The sequence below is a fragment of the Sminthopsis crassicaudata genome, chromosome 3 (genome assembly GCF_048593235.1).
Source record: "Sminthopsis crassicaudata isolate SCR6 chromosome 3, ASM4859323v1, whole genome shotgun sequence".
NCBI classification, from domain to species: Eukaryota; Metazoa; Chordata; class Mammalia; order Dasyuromorphia; family Dasyuridae; genus Sminthopsis; species Sminthopsis crassicaudata.
The window spans coordinates 155,414,820-155,429,679 of NC_133619.1; the positions used below are offsets into that span (position 1 = coordinate 155,414,820).

At 35.6% G+C, this 14,860-nt stretch overlaps 2 protein-coding genes across 3 annotated transcripts in view; one reads left to right on the forward strand and one right to left on the reverse strand.

Moving 5' to 3' along the window:
* The window catches only part of ITGBL1 (integrin subunit beta like 1), a 372,203-nt gene extending 364,391 nt beyond the window's left edge, over window positions 1-7,812 (forward strand). The window contains exons 10-11 of the mRNA XM_074299468.1: window positions 5,853-5,966; window positions 7,134-7,812. Of these exons, the coding sequence (XP_074155569.1) occupies window positions 5,853-5,966; window positions 7,134-7,225 (206 nt within the window). The 3' untranslated portion in view covers window positions 7,226-7,812. The remainder of the gene's footprint in view (window positions 1-5,852; window positions 5,967-7,133) is intronic.
* A 4,022-nt stretch (window positions 7,813-11,834) lies between these two features.
* FGF14 (fibroblast growth factor 14) overlaps window positions 11,835-14,860 on the reverse strand; it is a 774,907-nt gene continuing 771,881 nt past the window's right edge. The window contains exon 5 of one of the 2 annotated variants that reach the window (XM_074299470.1): window positions 11,835-14,753. In XM_074299470.1, the coding sequence (XP_074155571.1) occupies window positions 14,617-14,753 (137 nt within the window). In that variant the 3' untranslated portion in view covers window positions 11,835-14,616. The remainder of the gene's footprint in view (window positions 14,754-14,860) is intronic. The other variant, XM_074299469.1, reaches the window with a different exon arrangement.

Below are 14,860 nucleotides of genomic sequence, written 5' to 3' on the forward strand. Positions count from 1 at the left end.
AAGGCAGCATGATGCAACAGAATGCATTGAATTCAGATTCAGAGAAAGCAAGTGTTTATCCTGGCTCTAATATTTATTGCCTGTGCAACACTGGACAAATCAATGAACCTCTATATGGAGCATATAAGACACAGTCTAGAGCAGTGCTTATGCTTCATTCTTTTACAGGTACTGATAGGAAGAACAGAGGGTCTAGGCTGCCCCAAGATCTCTAATTCAGTGCTAGTGTGTGTAAAGGGAAGAATTGGGGCATCATGCTAAAGTGAAATGGCAACTGGCCTGGAAATTAGTTATATTGGCAGCAATGTGGCCCAGTGAATAGAATGCTGAGACTGGAGTCCTGAAGTTCTATGCTCACACATTGCCTCATGCATGTGTCAGCTGAGTGTTCCTAAGAAAATTACTTAATCTCTGCTTGCCTCAGTTTCACCATTTGTAAAATGGAGATAATAATAGCACCTTCTTCACCCTTTCAGCACTGTTGTGAGGATCAAATGAGACAATATTTGTAAATTGTATTCACTGTATCTGTATTTAATATATGCTTATTTTTTTCTTGGAAATCAGTCCCCATTGTACTTATCAGTTTATTTGATGATCTTAAGCAAGTTGCTTCACTTATCCTGGATTCTATTTCTTCATTCAAAGGAGTGGTTTGGACACAATTATATGTTGATAGATGTAAATCTAGAAGGATAGTAATATCCTTTCATTTTACAAATGAGGAAAAATAAACCCATACAGATTAAAAGATCAGCCCAAGATCTCATAGATAATAAGTATTGGAAGTGGGTTTGGGGTCTATGCCCTCACACTTCACCTAGTTTTTTCTGCTTTATTCCATTTGTCCCCATGGCCCCTTCTTGATTATCTTTCCATTAGAGAAGATAGCAGGAACAAAGGGAAGCATCTGCTCCAGATTGAGATCATGAATTCCTGTTAATCTATGGGAATTTGAGCAATTGGTCATTGCCTTCATCCCTAAGTCTTATAGGCTGCAGCTGTTGGTACTGACATTTGTGCTAAATACAAAATAATTATCCATAAAACTCAGAGTTTTGGGCTAAGTGGTATCTATGATCACTCTTGGTTCTCAGATTCTATTATTCATTCATATAATAGCAGGGAAGAGGTAAAAATACTCGTGTGCTTTTATAAATACCATGGTTTAATAAAAATTTGCTACTTTGGGAACAAACTTTTCAAGAGAACATTGCCATCCTAATTATAATTTACAGAGAAATCCCATGTTTGCTCTTTGGTATGGTAAAAAGATAAAATTATTCTGATGAGGATAAAGTGCTTTGGGTATGCCCTTAGACTACATATTACTTATTTACTTAATTTTTTAATGGCTGTTGAACAAAGCTGACACCTCATGACAGAAGCCGGTGAAGAAATAGCGTTTTATTTCTTTACAAATTTGTAGCCAAGACAATAAATCACTCCATAGAAAAAATTTAAAACGGATACAGTGTCTATGACCATTCATAATGGATGGAAAGGTTAGTACAAGAGTGAGAACCGCCTGTTGTGATGTCAGATTGCAGCATTTTGCCAGGCACGACAAAATAAAAATGAATTCCAACTCTACAGAGGTGACTTAGAATGAAGCCTTGCTCTTGGACTTCAAAGGTCTACATGGACAACCAAGAGAAGGGGAAATAATCTTAGTGTTCAGATCTCCCCTAATCTCATAATCTGGATTGCTTTCCATGGATTTAGTTATCTCTGCAGAGATCTGAGTACTATGGACTTTTTGATTTTGATCACTGAGTTTCTGTGTGTTGTATTTGGATCCTAGAGCACCCAAGCAGGCTTTGTCCATCATCGTTTCGACATAATTCCAGGTGATCATCACCAACCTTCTGTAAAATAATTGTTATGAGGAAGTGGATACAGACTTTAGATGGTGAACTATTTCCCCGTACTCTGTTGGTTGGGAGATAGGATTATGGCACTTTTTGAGTTCCAGATCACCCAAGCCAAGTGCACAGTATATCTCTTACTCCACAAGGGATGGAGTAGATTGTTCTTGCCTTATGTTGGAGCTAGTCTCCCAAATTTAGTTTTGTAATCTAATGTCTAAGAATTAAATGCAGCCCCTGCTGATAGGACACGGAAAAAATTGGATTCAGAGGCAATACAGATATGTTGGGGGAAGAGGGGAAACTGGTCCAGTTCCTAGTCTGGGCTATCTGTGTTGTCTTAAGTCACTTTATATCTCTAACTTCCATTTCCTCATCTGTGAAATCCCAACATTAGTCCCTCTACCTTTCTTAGAGGGTATGTTTTGAAGACCAGTAAAATTATATGCTTGATTTCCAAAAGAATGGGGGCAAAATGAGACTATGAACATTTCTAAGTGTTCTGCTCCTGAATGAGAATGAATCAATGATTCAGATATTGTTCTTCTGTCATAATTCCAGCCTGCTCCTCACCAAAGCTGTGGTTATGTTTAAGTTCCAGGTAAGATGATAATTGCCTCTTTCCTGAAAGGTTTGTAGCCTGAGTATGGCTGATGGGCAACTTCTCCTTTATTACCTCCTCTGGTAGGAGGGGGAAGCAGAGCCCATTATTTGTGAAAGCAACTGGAGCTCTCGGAAAGAAAAGTGCCTTAATGTCTCCTATTATGTTATACCATATTATTATTAACATAGGTTAAACTATTTCTAACCTAGGAACTAATAGGAAGAATTTCTCCATATCAAGGAGGCACTGAGCTTTTATAAATAGAAGTTTAAGAGCTCAGAGGGGAGAAACAGTCACTGTTTCATGGCATCTTCCTCTTTTCATTTTAGAGATTTCTGTTTCTGACACACTTCTGAGAGTTACTAGTACTCAGAGGTGCCGGTTTGAGACTTTTATTGTTCAAAGAGCTAGTATAATATCCCATAATAAGCTCCATTGTGCCTTTTAAGACTTAAGAAAGCTTTTTTTTTTAACCACAACATGGAAATGACCATGACAGAAACCATGTCACTAAGTAAAAAGGTTTCTGGATTTAACAACAGGAAGAACTGCCCTAAAGTAGTGAAAGTGAATGAGGTTAATGATGTGGTAGCTTGGAAGTGGATAAAGATGCCTGGACTGTATGTTGTCACACACACCAAAAAAAGAACCTTTAGAAACATATGATTCATGGAAGTGTGATTAAGAAATCAATTGGCTGCTATTTGTGATAATTAACTGAACTTTTCAAAATCTTTTTGTTCCTTATGTTAGGAGTCATTTTAGAAAATCCCAAATGATTCTATTTAATAAAGCATTTACTTTCACTCATCCATAGAAATAAAAGGCTCAGGATAGTATCTTATAGAATTAGTCCTATGACAATTAATGAAAATCAAAGTGGTTTTTTTTGGCTGCCTTTTTTTCCTCAATATTTGTAGCTGTCAGTCTATTTATCTATTAGCTTCAACATAGCATACTTCCATGACTAGAAATAAAAGAAGCTTGAAAGAACAAATGAAATACAGAAATAGGAGGAAGACCTATGCTTGAAAGAGTTGGGAAAGGAGAAAAGCCTGTTATTGGAAGAGATCCCACAATGACAACCATTTTAGCCAGAACTGAGGTAACCTTATCCTTCCTTTAAAATAGTATGCAAATTAGCACTGGCCCACAGGTAGAAAAAAATGGGCCAGATATAAAATCAATCACTGTTGATCAGTTAATGAAGAATACAAGTGGAAATAAAGTCAATGACTATCCACTGTGACATTTCCTCTTAATGCTGACAGCAAAATGGCAGAATGACATGGGAATAATGAAAAGTATTACATGAGTTGGTAAATATTTGATTTGCAAGGAAGCAGTTTGGGGGGACAAGGAATTTAGAATCTATTTGGAAAAAAATTAGAAGGAATATACTTGGGAAAGGTAATGTATATAAGTTCTACAACTATTTTCTTATTTTGCTACAAAAATGAAAAGCAATATTGGCAACTCCCTTTTGTCAGCATGTAAAAATATTAGCCTCCTTTCTGAGGTTTTTGGGAATGTCCTAACTGATGTTCAACCATCAAAAATGTTTAATCTTTTTCCAAAGGTCTTCTTGATACTGTAGAGATAGTACTTTTGCCCTGTTGCAATACACAGATTTTTTAGAAATACTCTATTTTGAAACCATAGAAGGGAATGTTATAGGTAACTATGTAGTAGGGCCTGACTTAATTAGTCAGTTTACAATAAGTTCAGATAGCAATGAATCACCTCCTGTTTTGTATATACAATCTGTACCCCATGTCCCCCACCCCCTTTTTACAAATGCAATTCCCTTTTTCCAATCTTTTTTTTTTTTTTTTTCATTCAAGCAGCTGTTCATTTATCACACAAATAGATGTTCCTTTTTGGAATGAATGTGTTTCCTGGAGGCACTGGAGACCCAGTTTTCAAACTTCTTAAACTAGTCTTGGTTGAAATTTCATGGAATATTTCAGAACTTTTGAAAATCAAAATTTTCCTAATAATATATACTTTTGGCCATTTAGATCTCCTGAATCCTGAATATTAAAACTATTGTTTAACAATACTTGACATTTAGAACTAGAAACCAATGCATGGCAATAAATTGTGGCTGAACGATATGGTTAAGGATTAGGTTTTAGGAGGCCTCAGTTTAATTCCTAGATCAGCCACAAAATTAACTATATAGTTTAGTTCAAGCCATTTAATCTTTTAGGGCCTTGGTTGAGGGTTAATCTAGATAGATTCCAAGATCCTTCCCAATGTCTTTTTGGTGGATGTCAAGCAAGAGAACACTTTCTTCCTAAGATAAATTATAGATGCAATTAATATATGTCAAAATATGATTTTTCTCAATAATATCTGTCTCTTAAAAAAAAAAGGATAGCTGAAAAATTTAAAAACCTTGGTAGAAAAAAAAGTAACCTTAAAAGAAATAAAGAACTGCAGTAGGAAGCTTTTTGAGGGCAGATACTTGGATTTGTCTAATCCTTCTCCTCCCTCAACTCTATACATCCCTACCCACACTTAAAACAGTGCACAATTTAGAGAATGGATAAATGTTTGTGAATTTTAAATGCTTACTAATAAGTGGGTTGTATCATTAAAGATGGCAATTTTCATTTTTGGATTTCTACCCCTCAGAGCCTAGCATAGTTCCTTGAACACAATAAAAGCTTAATGCTTTTTGGATGTAGTTGAATAATAGATTGACCACTAGTAGGCAACTTTTTGATTGCTGCTTTTGATTGAATTAGGAGTTTATCCTAAATGATCCTTTCTGGAAGGATTTATATTTCTGGAAGAGTTTATATTTTTAACATTAATTCCCAGTATTCCTCACTTTTAAGAAAAAAAACTCATAAATGAAAACCCTGATTTGTAAGCCAACTAGGGAGTAATTATTTTCACAACAAAAAAAAGCTTTCACTTTTCAGAATTCATTATTGGATACTCTTAAATTATAAGCTCCTGTCAGGCATTTAAAACACGATTTAATTTACATGACCTCAATTTCTACACAACAAATGCATTTGGGATAAGCAAATGGATAAGCACCTGTCATGGGACCTGAAATTGGACTTTACTGACATTTTCATAATGCGCCATTCTAACTTGGTTCAGTGACAAATATAGTTTTTGGAACCCCAAATGGATTTCCTTATTAGAAAACTCTTTGTGAAATAAAATGACAAATAGGGTATTCAGTAGAAGTAAATGTGATGTCAAAGCTCTCCTTTAAGCAACTTTGCTTTTCTCTTGATTTTATGCCTTCAGCAGATAGTTGCTTAGATGTTGGCTAGCTCTGGTCTATTCGAGACAGAAAAAAACAAAACAAAACATGTTTAGGCCATGACAATAAATAATAATCTTTGTGATTACAGGCTCTTGTCACTGTGGGAAGTGCATCTGTTCTTCTCAGGAATGGTACATTTCAGGAGAATTCTGTGAATGTGACGACAGAGACTGCGACAAGCATGATGGCCTCATTTGCACAGGTGTGTAGGTCCAGATCACCCCCTCCCTTGTTCTGAGCAGTGGGCTGCAAAACTGGGAAATGGAAATGTTAAGCAACAAGACCACTCCAGGTACAGTCTGTCTCCTTCCACGCAGGCACAGAAGGTGAGATGTTAAATTTTCCCATTGAGGTGGAAGTGACATTGCAAAAGGGAAGGGATGTGACAGAATAGGGGTACAATTGATTTTTGCAGAAAGAATTGGATAAGGTCTCAAATATGAGTAAATCACTGACAGGAATCATCCAAGACATTAAAAAAAAAAAAAGAATCCAAAGCATTTTAACATGTGGCAAATGGAAATGATTCTAATGAAAATCCTTCTACTTGAGTCTCTCTGTAAGGTGTATCTCATATTTTTCATAACTTCAGCCAAGGAAGAGGCTGCTATTGCATTGATCAAAGTGGGAATAATAGGAAGGAGGAGGAAGAGAATGTTATCATGATAATAGTGCAATGTCTACTGAAATGACAGGATTTTTAGAGTGGTTTTCTGAGCTTTGAGAACATTAATGACAAATGTAAGGGAAAATGGGGCCAGTTCCACCTTCCTTTACCTTCTCTTTACAAAAGAATAAAGCTCTCTAATGGGGGAGGGAGCACAGAGGGCATTTTCAAATGGTCTTTGCTAATATACCCCTTCTCTTCACTGTTCCCGTATAACAAGTATACCAGGCGTCTTCCTAGAGAGGAAATCTTTATGAGAGACCTGTTCTTTTTGTCTGATGTAATTCAACACTGCTCCTTTGCCACCTATTATGTTGGTTTATCTGAAACTGTACTGGTTAACTGTATTTGCACATTCAATCCTTATTAGACAAGCCTGCTGTATAGCTTGTTACCTTGCCTCTTTATGGAGAAAGAGGACCAATCGATGGCAATGGAAGCCCAGCTGGGTACAAAACCTGATGGAATAATTACAATAGTTACTCTTTGGCTGATGACTGTGCTGGAAAGATGCCATTAATTGTTTCAAAGAGCCAGTTTCTTTTAGCTGCTTAGTCAAATGTAAAGCATTCTACACAATAAGACAATCTCTAAAGGGCCAATGGAATGGTTTTTATTATGGCTTGTTACGTTTTATAACAACACATTTTAATGTAATACATTTCAATTATGATAATGATTCCCCTGTTCATTTTGTTCTAGGCAATGGAATATGTAGCTGTGGAAACTGTGAATGCTGGGATGGATGGAATGGAAATGCTTGTGAAATCTGGCTTGGGGCAGAATATCCTTAACAATTACATGACAAAGGACTAAGTTCTTTTTATTTTTGGCCATTAGAACACATAAATGCACAGCAAACAGCATATAATCACCACTAGGGCTACTCAAGCAAACTATTGTATGTTTTGTTTTGTTTTTTTAAATTTCTGAATGCCTGAGTAAAATCTGGGTACCTATTGAAATGAGTCTAAGCAGTTTGTGATGGAAATAGTACAAGAAAGGGCTTTCTTACATCATTTGCACGGTTGTCAGCTCTATACATCATCACACAATGAAAACCACATTAAGCCTAATGAGGCAGAGAACTCACCTATGAAATTGCAAAGCTATTGATCAGACAGACATGTCCTAGTCTGAACCTATAAATGTGGATGAAAGAAAAGTCAATGCCATAGTACATCCAGTTTGTGGCAAGTGCTCACAGTGACTTCAGAATGCAATCATTCCCTTTCAAAATTGATCACTTTCAACCTTTTAACTTGCTTAATTTTCACATTGTAGAACTCAAAAAGTTCATGTAAAGAAACCCTTAAGATGCAGAGGTAATTAAGAAAAATGTACAATTTACAAATTTTTAATAAATAATGTCATGTTATTATTCTGATTGTGAATATGGACTATCTGTTGATCATAAAAAAAAGAGAAATGATTATGTATTGCTAAATTTAGAGATAATCTGATTAATAATAGCCAGCATTGGTACAGTATTGTAAGGATTGTAAAGTACTTTAGAAATGGCCAAAGGGTCTGAATATGTAGAGAAATTTTCTCAATATGTAAATTTCTCGTTAGTAAGTTAAGGCATTTAGAGGACTCTGACTAGATGTTCTTATGGTTTAAATGACTTCTTATATACTTTTGATGGCCAGTACTTAGTTACTAGGAAAACAGAATCATTAGAAAATGTAATTTGGAGATTTATTGTAATCCACTGTATCCAACCCTTCAAGCTTTGATAAGGGAAACATAAAGGACCAATACAGTTTGAATAGCAAATATAGATAGTTGTATTGGTATGAACAAAATATTATTTCATCTCAATGATGAAATGTTGGTATGAAATCCCCATTGAATTATAAAAATACACAATTATTGAGGCATCCCTAATTTATTTACCATTAAATCTAATTATGCACATCAATATTGGCAACTTTTTTAAAATTTAAGGACAAAAATGCTAATATGCATGTTCTACTGAAATTGCTTAAATTTGGCAAAAAATTGGTAGAATTGTAGTAGAATTTAAGAAGTTATTTTAATATATTGAAATCTGCCCTTTTAAGTTGCAAATTCCAATGTCCAAAATAGACATTTTTGAATGATGATCTATGCTTTTGAAGTGGTAACATTAAAACTTAGGAACCATTCCAAAAAATGAACCATTGCCAAAATCACCTGATTTCTTAGGATATTGTTACTAGGGCTGATTTTTCCATTCATTGTAAATGTGCCATACTATTCCTTTAAATCAAGCATTTGTGTGTTCTTCATTATTGACCAGAAGTAAATTAATAGAACCTTCCTAGAGTCCATATTCTTGTAAGAACCAATTAGCTGTGATAGAAGTTTTTTTAAAAGGCAAGGAGTTAAGTCAGAATCCAAGAATATAGATTTATGCTTCCATTTTTTTTCTGTTGTGATGTCACACTACCAAACAAACTTCATTGAATATATTAACTGGTATTTTAATGAAAGTGGCCATGAGATGCAGCAGAAAGCAATGGACAAAGAGTTGGCTTCATAGTCAAGAAGGCCTGGGTTCAACTTCCTCCTTTGATATATACTGGATCTGAGATCCCAGGTAAGTCATTTAATTTTTCAGTGCCCCAACTCAGTTGTCAAGAATGTTCCAGTTCTATGTTGATAGGGAGAATTTCCTATGCCAGTGAAATGGTAGGCTTGTTCACATTCCATTTAATGGGAAGTACAAAAATAGCAATAGCATTTGTGTATTAATTGCCACTTCTATTAATTATGAGACTTTCTTCATGGAATTAGTAATTCTCCAAGACAGTATACTTTTTGTCAGGTAATTTTGTTTGTGATTTTTTTATACTTCATACTCTATCCCCTTGTAAAACAAAAAAAAATGCAAGCATATGTATATTAATATTTTCTATAAGTGTCAAAATGTGTTTTATATATATATATATGCAAATGTGTGCATGTATATGTATATACATATATATGTATATATTTCAGATACTGGATAAACTATTTTAACTTTAAAGATCAGAACATGTTTTGCTTAGATGTTTTAACAAAGAAGAAAAGGATTTTTTTTGTTTTATCAACTATAATGCGGTTTAACTAAATTATAGAAAATAAAACTGAAACTGGCTTATGTCATGAGACATAATTGTGTCTATAATTATGTATTTAATTAACAAAGATGGTTGAATAATAACAAAACTCATTTCTTAAATATCCATTTTCGTGACAAAATTTTTATAAAATCATCATAAAAAAGGAAAAGTGGTATTATTTGCACATGGCAAAGTGCTTACCCTGTGATATGATATAGGAAGCCTATCTTAATACTTAATACTCTTAATACTTGATGAATTCAGGGAATTCATGTGACAGAAGGAGACTTGTGATTGGGTAGTGATAGCTTCAGAGAATCTGAGTTCATGCATCACATAGTTTATAGATAGGGCACTGGTAGAAATGAAGGGGATCTTCATGCCTTTCTCAAAGCCAAATTCGGAGTGGGGCTGGGACTCTTGTTCCATGCTGTGGAGAAATAGACCTACTACACAAGAAAAAAGCTTCTTCTGCCAGTGGGTACACAAAAGTTATATAAATAGGGAAAACCAATTCAGTTTTAGTGTTTACCTTCTTGGCGGGGGGGGGGGGGGGGGGGGGGGGGGGGGGGAGGGGAAAGTACTTTATGGTCATCAGTTTAGAGGAAACATTTTAAATTTTATACAGCTAGGAACATGTAAGGAAATACTATGTATTTCCCCCCTTGCTAAAAGTCAGAGTCTCACACTCTTGGCTTTTTGTTGGTCTGCTTTTCCAGAAAATGTTGAACATTTATTCTTAGACATTATTTTTGTAGAATATAGCTTCTCTCTAAAGTGTATATACGAAAGTGACTATTTATCCCTGCCTTTTACTGGGTATTCCTCCTCCTTCCTGGGAAAGCATTTGCTAAGCAATCTAAATAGCATGTATCTGTGACTGCAAAGTGGAACAAAGAGTTTGTTACACTTTAAAAAACATTAAATCCCAACACTAGTATTAGTCATGATGAAAAATACCATATATTAGGGATTTAGAAATGAATTAAGCAACTGCTACAATGTACTCACGGGGGTGTTTATGAGAAAACACAATAACCTTATTTTGTCTTTCATTTCAACTGTTTTTGGTCTGTCACTTGAGTGTTAAACACCAGAAGAAGGCCTAGGGGAACTTGACTATACATACCACTGCATTTGGGAGGGTCTTCTTTCATTCTTCTCAAAATGATGGTTCTTTTATTGCTTTAAAGTTGGCATAATGTAGTAATAGAATTCCCAGGGACTATCAGACAAAAAGTCATTTAGATGATAAATGAAACAAGTATTTCCATATAAATGATGTTTGCTATTTTGGCCAAGCATGCTTTGCAGAAAGGGAACTACAATGAGACTGAGTGGGAAAGTAGGAAAGTGTTTAGTTTGGTTTCAGGAACAAACAGAGCTACTACAATCAATTTCATAGTCATCCAGTTGAAGACATCTAGCCCATCATGAACATTCTTCCTTATCCTGATGTTGAAGGGTGAATTCGTGTTGGTTCCCCTTATGATCCGGCTCTGAACTTAGTTTTGCAAAATGTGGAAAAATTCAAATCAGAAAACTTTCATTCCCACTTCTTCTCTGCATTGATGTTATTATACTCCAAAAGAAATTTCATATGGATATTCAGAAGATATTTAGCAATGGACAAAATGGGGGCCTATTCTGAATGGTTTAGTTTCTGTCTATTGTCTAAAGATAGGCTGATTGTATCACATCTCTGCAAATCTTGCCAACTTCTATTGCAGCCAAAAATTGTTGTTGTTTTTAAAATCGGGTTGGAAAACAAAGCTAATGCTGGGATATTTATGTCATGGGCATTATGGAAGCAGGGGTGATTGATAATATTCTGAGAGAGAGAGAGAGAGAGAGAGAGAGAGAGAGAGAGAGAGAGAGAGAGAGAGAGAGAGAGAGAGAATGTGCAAAGCAGTCAAATATGAAACCAGTATAAATCAAAGCTCCCGTAAAACACACATGCCAAAGGAATGGGCATCTCTAGAAACTTAATGCTTAAGGAATGGATATGTACATAGAAGTACAAGACACACAATCTGTAAGTACAAATCGATTCCATCAGATTTACTATACAGTACTGCGGCAGTAACATGTTTTACTTAATAACAGAAAACTTAATTTGGGGAAACAGAATGGTGAAATCTTATCCTGAAAAACAGCAAGAGAGGTATTGTCACGCAGCTAAAATTTTCTTTGGCATGGCAAAGGGGGAAATTGAATTTACCAACCTATTTACATGACATGTCTCTATATTTGTGGGTGGTGCAATGTTTGCACATTCTATTTCTTACATAAAGTTGTTTGATGTTTTTCAATATGCCTTTGTATAAATATTTTATTCAATATGTTGCATCTGTGTATACAACAAATGATAATAAACACAGAAACTGTACAATGCAGACAAACTCTTTGCATATATGTATGTAAATTTAGTAATACATACCAACAGTTCTTGATACACAGGGCCTACTACATGCAGTTCACCATTGCCATCCTCTTCCCATGCAACAGATGAGACCAGACACAAAATTAAAGGCCTAACCAAAGCACAAATAACAAAGACCCCTCTGTTCTATGTTGAAACATATTTTAGAAGAAACTTTTTAAAGACATCCATTCATAGGAATAAACACCCCTATAGACAGCCCATAGAAACAAACAGACAAACTAAAAGCAAAGGTATTACAATTACAGAACATTCTAGTCATTTACAAATTCAACTTTAATTTTAACCAGTCAGTGGGATTTGCAGAGCAAGAAGGACTCAGCAAATAGAGTTTTACATTGAAAACAATGGGTATGTTCATGGGAATGGGGGAGAGAGAATGGGGGTTTAGTATATGGTACTTAGAAGTCCCATCTCTTTTAAATCCCATGTTTGCTGTGCTTCCTTTATCACAACACAGAAAGAGACCATGTTTTCACCTCCCCACCATGTTACAGGAGAATGAACTTTACAAATTGTTCTTCACTTTCCAAAGTTAAAATCAAATAGACTTATCCTGCATTTAAAATGGAATTAGAGAAATAAAAATAGCTAAAAGAACCACTTCGCCTATTTGTCATTTAGTATCATCCGTGATACTCTATTCAAACATGATACTAAGTTTTATTTATTAAAACTGACTCCAATATGAAAATTTCAGAAGCATAAACAGTTCATTTATACCAAATTATTAATTAGCTAAGCAGACCAAAAATATTAAACAACAAGTAAGGGCTCTTACGATGCTTAGTGTGAAGTAATGACCAAAGCATTCTCTAGTGAACACACTGCAGATGGGAGAAATGGTGACCATGTCATCCATTCCTATGGACATACTATCAGGAGGCCAGGACATTGATCCCACATGGCGTTTTCCAGGACTGAGGTACGGATTGGTCATAATTACTTCTTCTGAGAACCAAAATTTAGGTTTCCTAAGCATTCACAATTTTCATCATTTATTAAATCTTTGATAAGTTAAACATTAAATATTTTGAAAATTGTTACCTTTAAGAGCTGACATTTTGCATGGCATTATTATCCCTTAGCCAACTGTTATAGCCTCTGCACTGAGCTCAGTGAACAGCCCTAAGTGTCATCAATAAGAATCTGCCCCACTCCCTCAAAAAGCAAAGAAAGAAAGAAAAAGAAAAGAAAAAAGATGAAGCTAAAAGCTGATATTCTAATGAGTTTGTTTTCCTTTGTTTGTTTTGTTTTTGTTTTTGTTTCTTCATCTATAGCAATTCAACAGACTGTATTCTGAGATCAAGGCAAGGCACCTGTAACCTAGCCATTTGTGGGCATGCCCCAAAGAGCTGGGTTAGAGGTATGTACTGGTGAAATACACAGTACTGGACTTGGCATGCTGAGCTAAAAAAAATACTTTTTTTTCTAATATGTCCAGTTTAAAAACTTGTCGTTAAACACCAAAAAATATTAAAGTCTAATTTATAACTATCCTTTGCATTGCTGCTTCAGAAAATAACACAACAGCCGCCTTGCCCATGCTCTGCTGAGTATGAGTGGAACGCAGCCAAAAATTGGGATGGTATTAAGTTCAGTTCATTAAAAACTGGAAAAGATTATATTTGAAATGGATTTAGGTAGCGCAATTCTTGTTAGTCATAATTATTGTTTTTCAAATAATGAAGATTAGTAGATGAAAAATGAGCCTTAATTCAGGCCTACAAGGCCTACAGAGTTCTTTGGACCCACTTTCTCAAAAACCAGTGGGTCTTGCTCGCTGGGCAAGGCAAATGTTACCATTACCAGTAAGCTTGTGATATGTATAAAACACACACACACACACAGAAAGAAACTATAGGGGGATGTCAAACACTTGTCTTAGAAAGCTTTCCACTGGTCATGTTTGACACACTTCCCTCCCCAAGTATGTTGACCTCAGGAGCACAGTATCTGATATTAGAGCATATTCACAATTTAATCAATAGTATAAGTCAACGACAACAACCTTGTTCTTTATAGATGCAATTTATAGTTATAGGTTTAGAAGGCTTCCTGATTCCCTGATTGCTTTCCAAACTCAGCTACCTGCAACATTTAAGTTTTAGAGAAACACAATCCCTGCAAAAGATCACAGACAGAGGAGCGAGCAGCCTTGTAAAAAAAGGGGGAGAAGAGAAATCCATAATAGCATGGGGTATAGCGTCTAACTAGAAAGTACTCAATATTATTGGTGTGCTACAAAATTGAACTTAAACACATGGATTTTGCTGAAACTGGACTCAGAAAGGGATTACGGGTAACTGTCAGCAGGCAAGGTATCAAGTGTATCAAGTGAAGTATGTCATTCACATGAAGTGTCACACAGAAAAGATATTAAAAAGGCATTCCATATCTGGTAGGGCATTCCATGGTCTGAGTTTAGCTGGTTATCCAGGTGTCCTCTTGGAGTGGGGAGAGCAAAGGAAGGGAAGAGGGTGCAACACGTTGAGCTTTATCCATTTGCAATAAGTCTGTTCGGAAGCAGCAAAGAGCAAGCCTTCACTTGCTTCCAGCTGCTCCATAGATTCCAGAGCCGGAATGTCTGGCAAGGATAAAGAGCTCAACTTTGCTCAGGATGCGTTAAGTCACCACACCTGTGAGGATCTGGCTATGTGGTCTTACTCTTGTTCACTGGTTTGCCTCCATTCATTATTGCAGACGCACTTGTGCTTTTACTTGGAGTCACCCCAGCCTTTGGCACTGTTTCTCCAACATCGTGCAAAGATGGTTCTCTGTACATGGCAACTGGGGTTTGGAAGAAAGACAAAAAGAAAATTCATTTACTCAGAGAAGCAGCAGTTAAGTAAAAGTTACTTTTAAAATGTTACTTAAAAAGAAGTAAGTAAAAAAAA